Source organism: Oncorhynchus kisutch, unplaced genomic scaffold (assembly GCF_002021735.2).
Source record: "Oncorhynchus kisutch isolate 150728-3 unplaced genomic scaffold, Okis_V2 scaffold772, whole genome shotgun sequence".
Lineage (NCBI taxonomy): Eukaryota > Metazoa > Chordata > Actinopteri > Salmoniformes > Salmonidae > Oncorhynchus > Oncorhynchus kisutch.
In genome coordinates, this window is record NW_022262717.1 from 110,219 (window position 1) to 131,006 (window position 20,788).

Below are 20,788 nucleotides of genomic sequence, written 5' to 3' on the forward strand. Positions count from 1 at the left end.
ATGCATGATGATACAGTCCACACTCAAAGGCCATTACTCGAATGTGTTTCATTTTGGAGTATAGAAGAGTCCATTAATACCAAAGATCTTAAATCAGTTTGTTTTATGTTTTTCTGCCATTTGTAATATGTGGTAGGCTATATATTGTATAACAGCACAATCATCATTTTAATTCAGTTTTTTTTTCAGGTTTGGGCTCATAAACCTCAGATTCAGATTGTACATATTAATAATATCTATGCATATGCATAAACTCTAATAAGCATATGGGTGTTCTGAATTAATCATCACAAATCCCAAATGTAAATTTAGTTGCAATAGGCTATGAAATAACATCCACAACGACGATGATTTACACTCAGTTTCAACCTGCTTTTGCACTTCTTTCTTCAAATTGATGATCATGAGGCTGTTTTGATGATCAGTGTTTGATTTGATTTTTCCATTGCATTTGCATTGATGTCAGAGTGGTTAGAGGGACAGTAGAGCCCTGAGTACCAGGCCATTAGGACCTGATGGAGGGATAATAGAGCCCTGAGTACCAGGCCATTAGGACCTGATGGAGGGATAATAGAGCCCTGAGTACCAGGCCATTAGGACCTGATGGGGGGACAGTAGAGCCCTGAGTACCAGGCCATTAGGACCTGATGGAGGGATAATAGAGCCCTGAGTACCAGGCCATTAGGACCTGATGGGGGGATAATAGAGCCCTGAGTACCAGGCCATTAGGACCTGATGGAGGGATAATAGAGCCCTGAGTACCAGGCCATTACGACCTGATGGAGGGACAATAGAGCCCTGAGTACCAGGCCATTAGGACCTGATGGGGGGACAGTAGAGCCCTGAGTACCAGGCCATTGGGACCTGATGGAGGGATAATAGAGCCCTGAGTACCAGGCCATTAGGACCTGATGGAGGGAGAAATAGAGCCCTGAGTACCAGGCCATTAGGACCTGATGGGGGGACAGTAGAGCCCTGAGTACCAGGCCATTAGGACCTGATGGAGGGATAATAGAGCCCTGAGTACCAGGCCATTAGGACCTGATGGATGGACAGTAGAGCCCTGAGTACCAGGCCATTAGGACCTGATGGAGGGATAGTAGAGCCCTGAGTACCAGGCGATTAGGACCTGATGGAGGGACAGTAGAGCCCTGAGGACCAGACCATTAGGACCTGATGGTCATTAGGGTAATACCGACACATGTCCTGAGGTCATAAAAGGAAATGACCACCTTCATTCATAGGATAGGTTGATACAACCCATGTAGTAAGTTGCCTAAACCTAGCAATGTTACATTGAGCTGGTTGAATGGAATATGAATGACAGTCATCCAACATACTGTAACAGACATACATTTGATATATGATGTTATATTTAGACAAAGATATAAAGAATATAGGCTCTCTAATTCATACCATTGGACAAACAACACCCTGACTTACAGCACCACCACTGCTGGCTAGTAGCAATCTGTATTAGAGATCCTATTTGCTCTGCCCTAGCTCAGTACATGAGCTAAATGGCTTTTAGTTAGCAATTAGCATTCATTTAGGCATATGCCAGCTTCCTAAGACTAACTGACTAGTGCTTTGCAGAGAGCAAGAACAGAACAGAAAACACATGGATTCATATCAAGAAGCAATGTGGAAAGAGGTATCCTTCTTGTTTTGGAAGCATCTGTTGAGTGCATGCATTGATTGCATGCTGAGAGAATGTAAACAGCGAGGAAACACAGAGTTTCTAAACCCAGAGGCCCAACATCACAGTTTGGGCTTTTCTCAAAATCTAAAGGCAAAACCTAATTTGACAAACTGATATGTTTTCATTTTCATAAAAAACAACTGTATATCTAAGAATTGCCTTTGATTTGATGACCTGCACATGCGAAGATCGACACGACCATTAGACCCGGTGACATGTTTCTGCACATGAGCTAAGCTAGATAATGTCGCCACGACATCACCTACAAGGATGATCTGGGATTTCTAATGGAGAAGCAGTTTCTAGGCCTTTTTATTTCCACTCTCTTTGGAAGAACTGTGCTGCCTGCTTGAGTGACAGGGGTTGGGGTTTGGTGTGCTGGAAGCAAGCATCCGTGGGAGGGAGAGGCAGGCATTTTTGGCAGTGCACAAGGGGGGAGAGAGAGTGTGAGAGGCTTGCTCATGCCAGCAGCCGGGCACAGTGGCAGGGACAACACTTTTATTATAGGAGTCATGAGGATAATGCACTTTACTGTTTGACAAATTCATGGTTTTGTTTGCACAAAATCAAAATACGTTTTGATTGAGGTGACCAGGTAGAATGTGCAGATCGCACCAGTGTGACTAGTAATACATTTAACTTGTACAGCTAAGTCAAAGGGTCGCAAAATTTGAGTAAATGGTCACAGTCTGGAGCCCTGTAAGGGCAGACACAGAAACAGAGAGGATGAAGGATGAAGAGAGAGCCTGACCATTCCACCGGAACGGTTTCCAACAGGACTGTGAGGTTTGTGCAGAACTGGGACACCTATTCTCTGGGGTAAGACTATGAGGAGCAGCCAGCCAGCCAGGTGATGACACTGTTTCAATCTGAACAATGGCATCTCCCTATTTGCAGAGGCCTATGTTAGAACCCCCAGGATGGGGAAAGAGAGCAAAGAAGGTCTTCTTACCTTCACAGAGTCCAGCAAACTCTTGGGGAAGAATCTTCGTAAACCCACATCTTTTCTGCAGAGGACAGAGCAGAAAGAGTACTGCATTACAGCATTGATCAACAAGAATGTGTGCTCATTTCACCAAAACCTGCCATTTTCATTGTCACTGACTCTGTATCAAGCCTGGCATGTGAAAACACTACTTCTACATTTTTTTTTTTTAAACGGAGAGTTATTTAAAAAGAGATTGTCTTTAAAACAGCATAATTCCCTCTTAAAGAACGACTCTGTTTTCAGTTGGCTCCAGATAGAGCACCTGTCAGATGGCAACAGGACTAAGGCCATTTCCATAGCTAGCTACTGTGTAGTCAACGCCACACACTCCCCACCCCTCTATAGCCCTATCATTTGGTTAAGATCCAGCCAGCGGCCTCTCTCTGTATCGGCCAAGTACACAGTCTGGCCTATCTATATATAACATCACCATTCACCCAGGCAGTTTGGCTTTCTAATATCCCCGTGTGGTGGAGTGGTGTTGTTCTGGCTCTGCAACACACAGTCAGTCAGAAAACACATACTAACGCAAATATGTCCAGAACAAACAAATCATTTGCTCTGGGAACATAAAGTCACCAACGGCCTTTCACCTCCTCCTCCACCACCGTGCTCCAATGAGGAACATAAAGTCACCAACGGCCTTTCACCTCCACCACCACCGTGCTCCAATGAGGAACATAAAGTCACCAACGGCCTTTCACCTCCACCACCACCGTGCTCCAATGAGGAACATAAAGTCACCAACGGCCTTTCACCTCCACCTCCACCACCGTGCTCCAATGAGGAACATAAAGTCACCAACGGCCTTTCTCCTCCACCACCACCACCGTGATCCAATGAGGAACATAAAGTCACCAACGGCCTTTCACCTCCACCTCCACCACCGTGCTCCAATGAGGAACATAAAGTCACCAACGGCCTTTCTCCTCCACCATCACTATGCTCCAATGAGGAACATAAAGTCACCAACGGCCTTTCTCCTCCACCATCACTGTGCTCCAATGAGGAACATAAAGTCACCAACGGCCTTTCTCCTCCACCATCACTATGCTCCAATGAGGAACATAAAGTCACCAACGGCCTTTCTCCTCCTCCACCACCACCGTGCTCCAATGAGGAACATAAAGTCACCAACGGCCTTTCTCCTCCTCCACCACCACCGTGCTCCAATGAGGAACATAAAGTCACCAACGGCCTTTCTCCTCCTCCACCACCACCGTGCTCCAATGAGGAACATAAAGTCACCAACGGCCTTTCTCCTCCTCCACCACCACCGTGCTCCAATGAGGAACATAAAGTCACCAACGGCCTTTCTCCTCCTCCTCCACCACCGTGCTCCAATGAGGAACATAAAGTCACCAACGGCCTTTCTCCTCCTCCACCACCACCGTGCTCCAATGAGGAACATAAAGTCACCAACGGCCTTTCTCCTCCTCCACCACCACCGTGCTCCAATGAGGAACATAAAGTCACCAACGGCCTTTCGCCTCCACCACCACCACCGTGCTCCAATGAGGAACATAAAGTCACCAACAGCCTTTCTCCTCCTCCTCCACCACCGTGCTCCAATGAGGAACATAAAGTCACCAACGGCCTTTCACCTCCACCACCACCGTGCTCCAATGAGGAACATAAAGTCACCAACTGCCTTTCTCCTCCTCCTCCACCACCGTGCTCCAATGAGGAACATAAAGTCACCAACGGCATTTCACCTCCACCACCACCGTGCTCCAATGAGGAACATAAAGTCACCAACGGCCTTTCTCCTCCTCCACCACCGTGCTCCAATGAGGAACATAAAGTCACCAACGGCCTTTCTCCTCCACCACCACCGTGCTCCAATGAGGAACATAAAACTAGCTCCTGATATAGGCTGCGTCCCCAATGGCACGGTATTCCCTATAGTGCCTTACATAGTGAGACAAAAGTAGCACAGTATGTAAGGAACAGTGTGCCACTTGGGACGTACAGTAGCCATAGCCTACACGCTGTGGCTGATAGGTCAAATCTTCAAATTGCATCTTTTTTGTTGTGAATAAGCCAGAGACAGGATTCTGTGGTAACCAGTGGTGACAGTGTGAAGCTGCTCAGTTAAATTGGAACTGATAGCGTTTTAACTGCTTTGCAGATATGAAACAAACAGACAATCATAATATCACTCAACATCATCAAATTCCCAGTTCATACTACAAAATTAATTTCATAAGATGTTTTAAAAATAGGTTCTACTTGACTCAGCGTTCCATGGCATACACTAAGGCATTGTAGATTAATGCAGTTCAATGCAAGATTAATATAATTCACCAATACATTTCAGAAAATATTGCTATGAGGTTGTAAATCACAGCTGGCCTGGTACATTGTTTGCTGCTTCCATTCGGGATGCACTGACTTTTCCCCTCATATCGTTTTTTATTCTTCCTTGGGGTGTATATGAAGAGATTTTAATAAGATGTCATGAGATGTCAGACTGCTTCTTAACAGCGCACATCCAACCCGGAAGCCAGCCGCACCAATGTGTCGGAGGGTACACCGTGCACCTGGCAACCTTGGTTAGCATGCACTGCGCCCGGCCCGCCACAGGAGTCGCTGGTGCGCGATGAGACAAGGACATCCCTACCGACCAAACCCTCCCGAACCCAGACGACGCTAGGCCAATTGTGCGTCGCCCCACGGACCTCCCGGTCACGGCCGGTTACGACAGAGCCTGGGCGCGAACCCAGGGACTCTGATGGCACAGCTGGCGCTGCAGTACAGCGCCCTTAACCACTGCGCCACCCGGGAGGCCAATAAGATGTCATGTTGCTAAAATGCTGTCAGTTCCACTTTATTTGATTTATTTAACCTTTATTTTACTAGGAAAGTCAGTTAGAAACAAATTCTTATTTACAATGACGGCCTACCCCAGCCAAACCCTAACACGGATGACGCTGGGTCAATTGTGCTCCACCCTACAGGACTCCCAATCATGGTTGGATGTGATACAGCCTGGAATCGAACCAGGGTGTCTGTAGTGACAACTCTAGCACTGAGATGCAGTGCCTTAGACTGCTGCGCCACTCGGGAGCCCAAAGGACCTTAATGAGTTTAACATGGCTGTTTCCCAGCAGGAACCCTGGGTTGCATCCCACATCGCACCCTATTCCCTAATAGGGTATTACTTTTCACCAGGACCCTATAAAGGGAATAGGGTGTGATTTTAGACACATCCTTGGTTAAACTGACAGACATTATCGGGCAGCCACCTTCCCTGAGTGTGAAAGGCTTTGGCAATGTAAACATATGTTTCACATGCCAATAAAGCCCTTTGAATTGAATTGAAAGGGCTATAAAATAGTGGGGGTCCTGTTCACACTATCACAGTGCCATCACTGGGGTGTGGGGACATTATAATGACGCTGTAGAAGGTGATGAGAATGAAGATAAATTATTCTAACACTATAAATAGATCAGACACATTTCAACAGAGACTACGTCCCAAATTGTATCCTATTCCCTACATACTACACTACCTTTGACCAGAGATATAGGGAATAGGGTGCCATTTGCGAAGTGTCCCGAGTGAGAGGTTCACGAGGAAGGCAGTCAATTTCCACTGGCCTACATACATCTAGCCAGGAGAGAGGACACACACGATGAAAGGCTCAGCACAGCACAGGCTCATAGAGGTGAATTGTAGGATCTCTGTTCATAGATAGTGTTAAGATAATTACGTGTATGTTGTTAGTACAGAAATACATCATTTCTAAAAGTCCAATGCAGACATGTTTTAATCTCAATATAAATAGTTTATATGTAACAATTAAGTACTGGAATTGTTTTCAACTAAAATTGTCAAAAATAAACAAAAATATCTTCTTAGCAAATAGCAATTTCTCAAGCAATAATTTTTCTAGGACTGTCTTGGAGTGGTCTGGGTGTGGAGGGGGAACCTGAAAACAAGCAGTTATGGACAGAGAGGTTTGGAACTCTCTTTCTTATTGGTCTATTAACTAATGTACCGCCTGGTGATGTCACCAGGCAGGCCAAAACTCCATCCCACCAAAACAGGCTGATATTGCAGGCAGTCTTTTCAAACAGCTCTTACACTAAAAGGGCATTATCATCATTTTCACAACTTCACAGTATTATTCCAACCTCATAGTGTGGAAATATATATAAAACACAAGTAAAATCTAGTTTTTGACTGCACTGGGTCTTTAAGTAAAATAATCACTTACTCTAGTAATTCATAATTTGATTTCTTATCCAGGGCATTTCCTCGCATTTCCCTAAAAAATCTCCTGTAACAGAAAACAAAAGATAATAAACAATTTGTGAGTTGTCAAAATGTATATCTAATTATGGAATATTGGACGAGTACATGAATTCACTGTTTATAAGATATCAAATATCAAGTATTTGAAATAGAACTCACCTGATTTCAAGGCAGCCCAATTTAAGTGCAATGTCTTGGTCGACTCGATCAGCTACCTCCAACATGTAGTCACTCTTGACCTGAGAAACATTATCACAGTCATTCTCCATGACAACATGTAGTCACTCTTGAACTGAGAAACATCCTCACAGTCATTCTCCATGACAACATGTAGTCACTCTTGACCTGAGAAACATCATCACAGTCATTCTCCATGACAACATGTAGTCACTCTTGAACTGAGAAACATCATCACAGTCATTCTCCATGACAACATGTAGTCACTCTTGACCTGAGAAACATCATCACAGTCATTCTCCATGACAACATGTAGTCACTCTTGAACTGAGAAACATCATCACAGTCATTCTCCATGACAACATGTAGTCACTCTTGACCTGAGAAACATCATCACAGTCATTCTCCATGACAACATGTAGTCACTCTTGACCTGAGAAACATCATCACAGTCATTCTCCATGTATTCACGCTTGACCTGAGAAACATCATCACAGTCATTCTCCATGTATTCACTCTTGACCTGAGAAACATCATCACAGTCATTCTCCATGTATTCACACTTGACCTGAGAAACATCATCACAGTCATTCTCCATGACAACATGTAGTCACTCTTGAACTGAGAAACATCCTCACAGTCATTCTCCATGTAGTCACTCTTGAACTGAGAAACATCATCACAGTCATTCTCCATGTAGTCACTCTTGAACTGAGAAACATCATCACAGTCATTCTCCATGACAACATGTAGTCACTCTTGACCTGAGAAACATCATCACAGTCATTCTCCATGACAACATGTAGTCACTCTTGACCTGAGAAACATCATCACAGTCATTCTCCATGTATTTACTCTTGAACTGAGAAACATCATCACAGTCATTCTCCATGTATTCACGCTTGACCTGAGAAACATCATCACAGTCATTCTCCATGTAGTCACTCTTGACCTGAGAAACATCATCACAGTCATTCTCCATGACAACATGTAGTCACTCTTGAACTGAGAAACATCATCACAGTCATTCTCCATGTATTCACGCTTGACCTGAGAAACATCATCACAGTCATTCTCCATGTATTCACTCTTGACCTGAGAAACATCATCACAGTCATTCTCCATGTATTCACGCTTGACCTGAGAAACATCATCACAGTCATTCTCCATGACAACATGTAGTCACTCTTGAACTGAGAAACATCATCACAGTCATTCTCCATGTAGTCACTCTTGAACTGAGAAACATCATCACAGTCATTCTCCATGTAGTCACTCTTGAACTGAGAAACATCATCACAGTCATTCTCCATGTAGTCACTCTTGACCTGAGAAACATCATCACAGTTATTCTCCATGTATTCACTCTTGAACTGAGAAACATCATCACAGTCATTCTCCATGACAAAGATAACTACTAAAGTAGTGACAGGTAGTGTAGAGAGCATTGTGAATCTATTTTAAGACAGGAACAGGTAGATGGAAAGAGGTCCTCAGTTACTTGTGGTTGTCATCAGATGCTCAGCTGGTAAAGCAATGCCAAGATAGCGGGTTCGATTCCCTGGCCCACCCATGCGTTAGTCGCTTTGGATAAAATAGTATCCTAAATGGCATATATTATATGATTATATTATTAATTCGTTAGTCTGACTGAGCTGCAGCTGATGGGTCCAGCTCACATGGACGTTAATGAGCCACGAGACTTGAGGCTACCTCAGATCTCTAAGAGAGAAAACACCAAAGCTTGTATTTAACAGCAGCAGGTGGCCGTCGTATCACCTCTGACCAGAACATCAGCCATCAATGTCTATTCATTTCTAGGTGGTTCTATATGTTGAATCGCTGCCGTTCGTATCACCCAGCAGGAGATGGCTGCCGTTCGTATCACCCAGCAGGAGATGGCTGCCGTTCGTATCACCCAGCAGGGGATGGCTGCCGTTCGTATCACCCAGCAGGGGATGGCTGCCGTTCGTATCACCCAGCAGGTGATGGCTGCCGTTCGTATCACCCAGCAGGGAATGGCTGCCGTTCGTATCGCCCAGCAGGGAATGGCTGCCGTTCGTATCACCCAGCAGGAGATGGCTGCCGTTCGTATCACCCAGCAGGGGATGGCTGCTATTCGTATCACTCAGCAGGGAATGGCTGCCATTCGTATCACTCAGCAGGGGATGGCTGCCGTTCGTATCACTCAGCAGGTGATGGCTGCCGTTCGTATCACTCAGCAGGTGATGGCTGCCGTTCCTAACACCCAGCAGGGGATGGCTGCCATTCGTATCACCCAGCAGGTGATGGCTGCCGTTCGTATCACCCAGCAGGTGAGGGCTGCCGTTCGTATCACCCAGCAGGTGATGGCTGCCGTTCGTATCACCCAGCAGGTGAGGGCTGCCATTCGTATCACTCAGCAGGTGAGGGCTGCCGTTCGTATCACCCAGCAGGGAATGGCTGCCGTTCGTATCACCCAATAGGTGATGCTACCAGACTGTAGCCACACACAGCTTACAAATGTTGGACTTTCTGGTGGGTTTATTCTCTAAGAACCTCTGGCCAGCAGCCCAGACAGCTATATAACACACTCTCAGTCACACTGTACCACCCCAGCAGGGCCGTTTCAATGTCACCAGAAGCTATTTAACAGAGTTTATATAGCCTGCAGCCATTTGAAGTATAGCCAGCTGACGTTGTCACACATTGTCCTCTACCTGTTGTGAAAAAAATCACAATACACAACAGTGTATTTCTCTGATAAACAGAGAGGGAAGAACACTGAATGGTTTCTGTCCACACCTGTCGGTCATAACTCAATCTGAATATGGTTTCTGTCCACACCTGTCGGTCATAACTCAATCTGAATATGGTTTCTGTCCACACCTGTCGGTCGGTCATAACTCAATCTGAATATGGTTTCTGTCCACACCTGTCGGTCATAACTCAATCTGAATATGGTTTCTGTCCACACCTGTCGGTCATAACTCAATCTGAATATGGTTTCTGTCCACACCTGTCGGTCATAACTCAATCTGAATATGGTTTCTGTCCACACATGTCGGTCATAACTCAATCTGAATATGGTTTCTGTCCACACATGTCGGTCATAACTCAATCTGAATATGGTTTCTGTCCAGACCTGTCGGTCATAACTCAATCTGAATATGGTTTCTGTCCAGACCTGTCGGTCATAACTCAATCTGAATATGGTTTCTGTCCACACCTGTCGGTCATAACTCAATCTGAATATGGTTTCTGTCCACACCTGTCTGTCATAACTCAATCTGAATATGGTTTCTGTCCACACCTGACAGTCCCAACTCAATCTGAATATGGTTTCTGTGCACACCTGACAGTCCCAACTCAATCTGAATATGGTTTCTGTCCACACCTGACAGTCCCAACTCAATCTGAATATGGTTTCTGTCCACACCTGACAGTCCCAACTCAATCTGAATATGGTTTCTTTCCTCACCTGATGGTCCCAACTCAATCTGAATATGGTTTCTGTCCACACCTGACGGTCCCAACTCAATCTGAATATGGTTTCTGTCCAGACCTGTCGGTCATAACTCAATCTGAATATGGTTTCTGTCCAGACCTGTCGGTCATAACTCAATCTGAATATGGTTTCTGTCCACACCTGACAGTCCCAACTCAATCTGAATATGGTTTCTGTCCACACCTGACAGTCCCAACTCAATCTGAATATGGTTTCTGTCCACACCTGTCGGTCATAACTCAATCTGAATATGGTTTCTGTCCACACCTGACAGTCCCAACTCAATCTGAATATGGTTTCTGTCCACACCTGACAGTCCCAACTCAATCTGAATATGGTTTCTGTCCAGACCTGTCGGTCATAACTCAATCTGAATATGGTTTCTGTCCACACCTGACAGTACCAAATCAATCTGAATATGGTTTCTGTCCACACCTGACAGTCCCAACTCAATCTGAATATGGTTTCTGTCCAGACCTGTCGGTCATAACTCAATCTGAATATGGTTTCTGTCCACACCTGACAGTCCCAACTCAATCTGAATATGGTTTCTGTCCACACCTGACAGTCATAACTCAATCTGAATATGGTTTCTGTCCACACCTGACGGTCCCAACTCAATCTGAATAGGGTTTCTGTCCACACCTGACAGTCATAACTCAATCTGAATATGGTTTCTGTCCACACCTGACAGTCATAACTCAATCTGAATATGGTTTCTGTCCACACCGGACAGTCATAACTCAATCTGAATATGGTTTCTGTCCACACCGGACAGTCATAACTCAATCTGAATATGGTTTCTGTCCACACCGGACAGTCATAACTCAATCTGAATATGGTTTCTGTCCACACCTGACAGTACCAACTCAATCTGAATATGGTTTCTGTCCACACCTGACAGTCATAACTCAATCTGAATATGGTTTCTGTCCACACCTGACAGTACCAACTCAATCTGAATATGGTTTCTTTCCTCACCTGATGGTAGAAGTAGTTCAGTGTAGGTTTATCTTCTGAAAAATGGTTCAAGAATCCTTTTGGCAAGTAGCGTATCCGTAGCTCATACCTGTGGAGAAAGAAATGCCATATGGTTAGCTCGATGCTAACGAGGACGAAGGACAACTCAGAAACAAGGTTCCAAAGGAACACATTGATACAGAAGAGTTAGGACAGACAGAATGCTGTTTTGATATCTAACAACCTCTGTGTGTTATTATACAGTGCTGTGAATGTGGAAGCTGTATGGTACAAGTCAGCACGTTGTCATTATTCTGTACTTTCACAGAGGATCCTTTCATATGGAACTTATCAAAGAGATCAGTGAGACTGAGTCTGCGTCCCAAATGGCACCCTATTACCTACATAGTGCACTACGTTTGACCAGAACCTTATGGGCCCTGGTCAAAATTAGTGCCCTATATAGGCATAGACATCATCGAGACATCATCATCATTACCTAGCGCAGGGAGAGACCTCAATGATCATTCCTGGAATAACTATAACATCCAGCCACAGCCTTCTGATCAACCTACAAGGTGAAATAAACTACTGAACTGCTTGAAATAGCTGCTTGTTCAAACTCTGTTCTAAGCCTGTTCCTTGTAATTACAAAGTCTCTGACTAGAGAAAACCTTTCCTGGCTCTGTCATATCAGATGGTCTTTGTAGTTCTGGTGTTTTCTACTCAGCTGTGATCTACACCAGAGAGAGATAATAGAACAGTAGTCAGTGGAAGGTACATGACTCAGTACATTGACATTCTATGTGTAAAAGGCAAGTCATTCATTTGATGTCTGTACGAATGGCTTGAGGACAGTGTCATGGGTATTGAATGAGTATTTTAGAGTGTCTGCTGGTCTGTCAACACTTCCATTGAACCAGTGTTCTAGAATGTTTCTTCGATGAACATGCTATTGATACGACTGCGAGAGCCAATGTTCAAAATAAATTTCCCTTTGACAATAAGGTAAATTAGGATCATTTTCTCCTAATGTATCAATCGCTTGCTGTTATTGTGCAACCTACGTACCATTCACCAGCTCAACAACGGAGACACAGGAAGACAAGCAGTAACTGGCTCCATGGCATGAAAGCATTGAGACGAGGTCAACCCCCCCCCCCCCCCCCCCCACATACACAGATATCCATCCATTATCCATTCTTCCTTTCAACGGCCTTGTACAGCCTGGTGAGGAATGCAAGGCTAATGAGACACATAGCATGTGGTCTGACACTGGATGCGTGTCACCCTATTTCCTATATAGCACCTACAGGCCCTGGTTAAAAGTAGTGCACTTTAAAGGTAACATGGAACCATTTGGGATGCAGCCATTGAAAGGCTCTAAACAACAGAAATTTAACAAATGGACACTGCAATAGGTCTACTTCCTGTGTTAAACAACTACAGCATCTGAATGGTGTTTTATTTTTGCTATTACTGACGATACAGGGCTTATTCTATCGCCAGAAGGAATTAAGGCTGAATAAAGAGACTATTTCATAATGAATGAGCAGCACAGTCACTGAGTATCCCCTGAGCTAACTTCAGCAGAGCACCACTAACAACAGCACACAGTCACTGAGTATCCCCTGAGCTAACTTCAGCAGAGCACCACTAACAACAGCACACAGTCACTGAGTATCCCCTGAGCTAACTTCAGCAGAGCACCACTAACAACAGCACACAGTCACTGAGTATCCCCTGAGCTAACTTCAGCAGAGCACCACTAACAACAGCACACAGTCACTGAGTATCCCCTGAGCTAACTTCAGCAGAGCACCACTAACAACAGCACACAGTCACTGAGTATCCCCTGAGCTAACTTCAGCAGAGCACCACTAACAACAGCACACAGTCACTGAGTATCCCCTGAGCTAACTTCAGCAGAGCACCACTAACAACAGCACACAGTCACTGAGTATCCCCTGAGCTAACTTCAGCAGAGAACCACTAACAACAGCACACAGTCACTGAGTATCCCCTGAGCTAACTTCAGCAGAGCACCACTAACAACAGCACACAGTCACTGAGTATCCCCTGAGCTAACTTCAGCAGAGCACCACTAACAACAGCACACAGTCACTGAGTATCCCCTGAGCTAACTTCAGCAGAGCACCACTAACAACAGCACACAGTCACTGAGTATCCCCTGAGCTAACTTCAGCAGAGCACCACTAACAACAGCACACAGTCACTGAGTATCCCCTGAGCTAACTTCAGCAGAGCACCACTAACAACAGCACACAGTCACTGAGTATCCCCTGAGCTAACTTCAGCAGAGCACCACTAACAACAGCACACAGTCACTGAGTATCCCCTGAGCTAACTTCAGCAGAGCACCACTAACAACAGCACACAGTCACTGAGTATCCCCTGAGCTAACTTCAGCAGAGCACCACTAACAACAGCACACAGTCACTGAGTATCCCCTGAGCTAACTTCAGCAGAGCACCACTAACAACAGCACACAGTCACTGAGTATCCCCTGAGCTAACTTCAGCAGAGAACCATTAACAACAGCACACAGTCACTGAGTATCCCCTGAGCTAACTTCAGCAGAGCACCACTAACAACAGCACACAGTCACTGAGTATCCCCTGAGCTAACTTCAGCAGAGCACCACTAACAACAGCACACAGTCACTGAGTATCCCCTGAGCTAACTTCAGCAGAGCACCACTAACAACAGCACACAGTCACTGAGTATCCCCTGAGCTAACTTCAGCAGAGCACCACTAACAACAGCACACAGTCACTGAGTATCCCCTGAGCTAACTTCAGCAGAGCACCACTAACAACAGCACACAGTCACTGAGTATCCCCTGAGCTAACTTCAGCAGAGAACCACTAACAACAGCACACAGTCACTGAGTATCCCCTGAGCTAACTTCAGCAGAGCACCACTAACAACAGCACACAGTCACTGAGTATCCCCTGAGCTAACTTCAGCAGAGCACCACTAACAACAGCACACAGTCACTGAGTATCCCCTGAGCTAACTTCAGCAGAGCACCACTAACAACAGCACACAGTCACTGAGTATCCCCTGAGCTAACTTCAGCAGAGCACCACTAACAACAGCACACAGTCACTGAGTATCCCCTGAGCTAACTTCAGCAGAGCACCACTATCAACAGCACACAGTCACTGAGTATCCCCTGAGCTAACTTCAGCAGAGAACCACTAACAACAGCACACAGTCACTGAGTATCCCCTGAGCTAACTTCAGCAGAGCACCACTAACAACAGCACACAGTCACTGAGTATCCCCTGAGCTAACTTCAGCAGAGCACCACTAACAACAGCACACAGTCACTGAGTATCCCCTGAGCTAACTTCAGCAGAGCACCACTAACAACAGCACACAGTCACTGAGTATCCCCTGAGCTAACTTCAGCAGAGCACCACTAACAACAGCACACAGTCACTGAGTATCCCCTGAGCTAACTTCAGCAGAGCACCACTAAAAACAGCACACAGTCACTGAGTATCCCCTGAGCTAACTTCAGCAGAGCACCACTAACAACAGCACACAGTCACTGAGTATCCCCTGAGCTAACTTCAGCAGAGAACCACTAACAACAGCACACAGTCACTGAGTATCCCCTGAGCTAACTTCAGCAGAGCACCACTAACAACAGCACACAGTCACTGAGTATCCCCTGAGCTAACTTCAGCAGAGCACCACTAACAACAGCACACAGTCACTGAGTATCCCCTGAGCTAACTTCAGCAGAGCACCACTAACAACAGCACACAGTCACTGAGTATCCCCTGAGCTAACTTCAGCAGAGCACCACTAACAACAGCACACAGTCACTGAGTATCCCCTGAGCTAACTTCAGCAGAGCACCACTAACAACAGCACACAGTCACTGAGTATCCCCTGAGCTAACTTCAGCAGAGAACCACTAACAACAGCACACAGTCACTGAGTATCCCCTGAGCTAACTTCAGCAGAGAACCACTAACAACAGCACACAGTCAATTCATTTCTCTGTATTATTTAGCTCTATTACTTCTGCACTGAGATGAGGTGGGAACAGAATGAGCTCTGCTGTGGTGGTTGTGGTCTACAGTATAAAGCATGTATTATCTCACTGTGTTCAATGGCAGCTCCTACCGTCCTATGCAAATACAATGCTGCTTAGGAACAGAACAGGTTGTTCCGCGAGGTAGAACGTATTGTATCATTGAGTATTCTTAGAACATTCACATAACAGTTACGTTCCATCTTGATTTGTGAGCAGCACAGTTGGGATTCATATAGAATTCTGAGAAGGACAGGTGGCCAGGGTTTAAACTGAGTCATGAAACGCCTGCTGTCATGTTTTTATTCTTTGGGAACATCTATCTAGGCCTGCTACATTATTCAAATGTATTCTTCCAGCTGGATACATTTCAGCACACGCACGCAAGCACACACACAAGCACACACACAAGCACACACAGACACAAAGTTATAATGAGGTGAGTGAGAAGCAACCTGCCCAGAGAACAGTAGTGTCTGTTAGAGGAAGGCTGGATACAGTTCTAAAACATGTCCTGTACCTCCCAAACATGTCAACACACTGCCCTGTCTGGCTGTGAAGGAAGCAGAGGTGAGGGGGAGTACAGTCTGAAATATCACCCAAATAAAAGCTGTTGCTCTGCTATCTCTGATATGGCATTTCTCTCTCCATATCTTCACTCAGTCAGGACTAGAAGGGAATCTATCAGCATTAGGCTCCAACATCAAACACTGAGATCACATCAACAGATAGTTCAGTCCTCTCTAATTACTCTCCTCCTCAAGACTCTCAGTTGACTTTGTCAGTGAATCTCTCATTGTAGTCTAATTTCCCTTCCAATAACAGTGATGAGACAGGAGGAAACATGTATCTCAGCCTATAGAGGCCTAATTACACTGGAACGCCATATGAAAGGTTTTCAGCCTGCTTCTGAGGAACCATGATTTATGCAGGCAGATTGGAAGGAAATTCAAGGCCACTCGGCCCAACTAACAGGATGGCAACAATTGATTTTCGGTTCCGTTGCAACTCTGCCCAATTCCCCCATCAGTGGGTTTACATTTGAACATACAGGGCACATAAAGTCCTGATTTCATCCCCTTACTACATTGATGAAATAACCAAGCGCCTTGCAACGACATAGACTGCACACATCTCACTGGTAACAAGGTCACTTCTATCCATGACATACTTTAGCCCCTTGGCTTTGCCACTGGTCTGAATCCATTAAAACAACCAAATTCGTTCTCATGTTTTCTCTTCCAAAAAACAGGCCTAGGAAATCTGCCAATTTAGCTAGTGAGCACTAGTTCGACAGTTTAATCACGGTCAAGTGTTTCAAGGGGCAAGGCTGTAGCCCGGATGTCTTACTCACATAATTGAGTTATGAATTAAGTTATGCAAAGCTCATAAGGTGCTGTACATGCGCTTATAATGCATTATGATGATGGTATTCATAGGAAGTGTTTGAATATTTATATGAAAGCAGAATTACATGGAGCCAATATGCATAAAGGCAGCAGCGCCAAGGCTTTTAAGGTGACAGAGCAGTGTAGATATGGCTTCATACAGTATTTCAACGTGTCTATGTAGCCTGCTCCCAGATCAGTTTGTGCTGTCTTGCCAAAACAACAATGACAATAGGAATTGGTCAAACAGCACACACGGACAGAACTGGGACCAGGGATCAGCAGTGTAAATATAGCTTCATACAGTATGTCTCTGTCCTAGTTCTTACCTCCACTCGTCCTGAGGGTGGAGCAGCTCGTAGCTCTCCCTGACGCGGGACACCCCCATGTCGGGGTGCAGCCAGTGGATGTTCCCTGAGCGCAGGTGGCTGAGACGCAGGCCCAGACAGGAAACACACTTCACCTTGTGGATGTCTGCTATCTTCTGGATGATACCCTGTCAGGGGACACACGTGTAGACACACACTTAGGCTATAGAGTCACTCTGAAATGAATTTCAGTCAATGTCAATGGACAGACGCGTAGACAGTATACACACTGAGGTTAGAGGAGGAATCACTCAGAGATGAGATTCAAATCAACAACACGTCAGTCATAATCCCTAAAAGATCAGTATGGTTGTGTTCCAAATGGCACCCTATTCCCTTTGCAGAAGAAGAGTTTGATTGACAGTAATTGACAGTAATGAACTGTCCTACAGATTGTAGTTTGTGATTCAGAGGGCAGGAGATAAAGATACATGAATAGCAGTCATATTGACATATTGGTAGTGTGACAGACAGCAGTGGGGAGGGCCTTCCTTGTAGTCCAGGAGAACCATCTATTCACCTATCCATCCCTGTAGTCCAGGAGAACCATCTATTCACCCATCCATCCCTGTAGTCCAGGAGAACCATCTATTCACCCATCCATCCCTGTAGTCCAGGAGAACCATCTATTCACCCATCCATCCCTGTAGTCCAGGAGAACCATATATTCACCCATTCATCCCTGTAGTCCAGGAGAACCATCTATTCACCCATCCATCCCTGTAGTCCAGGAGAACCATCTATTCACTCATCCATCCCTGTAGTCCAGGAGAACCATCTATTCACCCATCCATCCCTGTAGACCAGGAGAACCATCTATTCAACCATCCATCCCTGTAGTCCAGGGGTGACATGAGGACTCCAGGGGAACCATCTATCTATAACAGTAGATAGAATAGAAAGAACAGCTTGGCAGAGTTACACTGAATGATAGATCGTCCTCTCTCTCTCTTCCAGGAAGAGATTGTCATTGTGTGCAGAAGCAAGGGAAGGGGAGTGGGGCGGGTTAAATAATCCATCATTGAAATGCCACTATGGGGCTTATGACACAATCTGAGAAGTGACACCCCTGCTTGGTTAAAATGATTAACGAGACGACCTCCCCATCTCTTTCAGGGATGACATGTTCCATCACATCCCTCAACATCATCTGGCATCACTACTTCAGGTATTGAAGTTAGAGGCCATTGAAGCATAAATTAGAAGCAGTCTACTTTGAAATGAAGCGCTTTGCCATTCCAGAGCCAGACACCGAACAGAAGAGATGTGGTAGCAAAGCCTTTTGGAATCTTTTCCAAGAAACACCTGTTTAATCACCTATTTAACTAGCTATTCTTTTCACCTCCTAAACTCTCTTAGTCTTGTTTCATCTGAATAGAAGTCATTATTAAACCTAACGGGGATGGAAGACACTAACTGTAGAAATGTCAACCTCATAAATACCTGGGTTGTGTTCAGTAGGGAGAAAACGTTTTGAAACACTTAAAAATTGTGATGTAGTCCGAGGTACTAAGTGAATTTGTCTAATAAGAAAACTTGTTTTCATTTTCTGATACAAAACATTGCTATAGTGTGACCTACTGAACGGCAGGTAGCCTAGTGGTTAAGAGCTTTGGGCCAGTAACCAAAAGGTTGCTGGTTCGAATCCCTGAGCCGACCGGGTGAAACATCTGCCGATGTGCCCTTGAGCAAGGCATTTAACCCTAATTGCTCCTGGAAGTCGCTCTGGATAAGAGCGTCTGCTAAATGACTAAAAGGTCAATGTTAAAGGAACATCGCCCAGGTGATAGGGCGAGTTCTACAGTGAGACGCTCAAGGAAGGAACATCGCCCAGGTGACAGGGGGAGTTCTACAGTGAGACGCTCAAGGAAGGAACATCGCCCAGGTGACAGGGGGAGTTCTACAGTGAGACGCTCAAGGAAGGAACATCGCCCAGGTGATAGGGGGAGTTCTACAGTGAGACGCTCAAGGAAGGAACATCGCCCAGGTGACAGGGGGAGTTCTACAGTGAGACGCTCAAGGAAGGAACATCGCCCAGGTGATAGGGGGAGTTCTACAGTGAGACGCTCAAGGAAGGAACATCGCCCAGGTGATAGGGCGAGTTCTACAGTGAGACGCTCAAGGAAGGAACATCGCCCAGGTGACAGGGGGAGTTCTACAGTGAGACGCTCAAGGAAGGAACATCGCCCAGGTTACAGGGGGAGTTCTACAGTGAGACGCTCAAGGAAGGAACATCGCCCAGGTGATAGGGGGAGTTCTACAGTGAGACGCTCAAGGAAGGAACATCGCCCAGGTGACAGGGGGAGTTCTACAGTGAGACGCTCAAGGAAGGAACATCGCCCAGGTGACAGGGGGAGTTCTACAGTGAGACGCTCAAGGAAGGAACATCGCCCAGGTGATAGGGGGAGTTCTACAGTGAGACGCTCAAGGAAGGAACATCGCCCAGGTGATAGGGCGAGTTCTACAGTGAGACGCTCAAGGAAGGAACATCGCCCAGGTTACAGGGGGAGTTCTACAGTGAGACGCTCAAGGAAGGAACATCGCCCAGGTGACAGGGGGAGTTCTACAGTGAGACGCTCAAGGAAGGAACATCGCCCAGGTGACAGGGGGAGTCCTACAGTGAGACGCTCAAGGAAGGAACATCGCCCAGGTGACAGGGGGAGTTCTACAGTGAGACGCTCAAGGAAGGAACATCGCACAGGTGACAGGGGGAGTTCTACAGTGAGACGCTCAAGGAAGGAACATCGCCCAGGTGACAGGGGGAGTTCTACAGTGAGACGCTCAAGGAAGGAACATCGCCCAGGTGACCGGGGGAGTTCTACAGTGAGACGCTCAAGGAAGGAACATCGCCCAGGTGACAGGGGGAGTTCTACAGTGAGACGCTCAAGGAAGGAACATCGCCCAGGTGACAGGGGGAGTTCTACAGTGAGACGCTCAAGGAAGGAACATCGCCCAGGTGACAGGGGGAGTTCTACAGTGAGACGCTCAAGGAAGGAACATCGCCCAGGTGACAGGGGGAGTTCTACAGTGAGACGCTCAAGGAAGGAACATCGCCCAGGTGACAGGGGGAGTTCTACAGTGAGACGCTCAAGGAAGGAACATCGCCCAGGTAACAAGGGGAGTTCTACAGTGAGACGCTCAAGGAAGGAACATCACCCAGGTGATTTAAAAAATTGCATGAAAGCAGTCGTCTCTCATTGAATGACAACAAAGTCTTTATTGAACAATGCCTACTGTTGACCAATCACCAACAAAGGGGCCTAGACTTCAGCTACTGACTTCGGCTTGCCTCAAGAAAGATGTGTGCCTGAACAGCCGGAAAAACACTTATCGAAATCCAAAACGAACTAAATGGCACAAAATGGCATCATAATATATTCACTAA

General features: G+C 45.8%; 1 protein-coding gene across 7 annotated transcripts in view; it reads right to left on the bottom strand.

Annotated features, from left to right (window-relative positions):
• Window positions 1–20,788, bottom strand: part of LOC109884792 (focal adhesion kinase 1-like) — a 131,586-nt gene that overhangs the window by 82,710 nt on the left and 28,088 nt on the right. For all 7 annotated transcript variants that reach the window (XR_004207680.1, XM_031816292.1, XM_031816295.1 and 4 more), the window contains exons 3-7: window positions 17,365–17,531; window positions 11,597–11,684; window positions 7,111–7,190; window positions 6,914–6,976; window positions 2,655–2,709 (exon numbers count right to left, since the gene is read on the bottom strand). Coding sequence is in view for 6 of the 7 variants with exons in the window: in XM_031816292.1 (XP_031672152.1) it covers window positions 2,655–2,709; window positions 6,914–6,976; window positions 7,111–7,190; window positions 11,597–11,684; window positions 17,365–17,531 (453 nt within the window). In the remaining variant the exon portion in view is untranslated. The remainder of the gene's footprint in view (window positions 1–2,654; window positions 2,710–6,913; window positions 6,977–7,110; window positions 7,191–11,596; window positions 11,685–17,364; window positions 17,532–20,788) is intronic.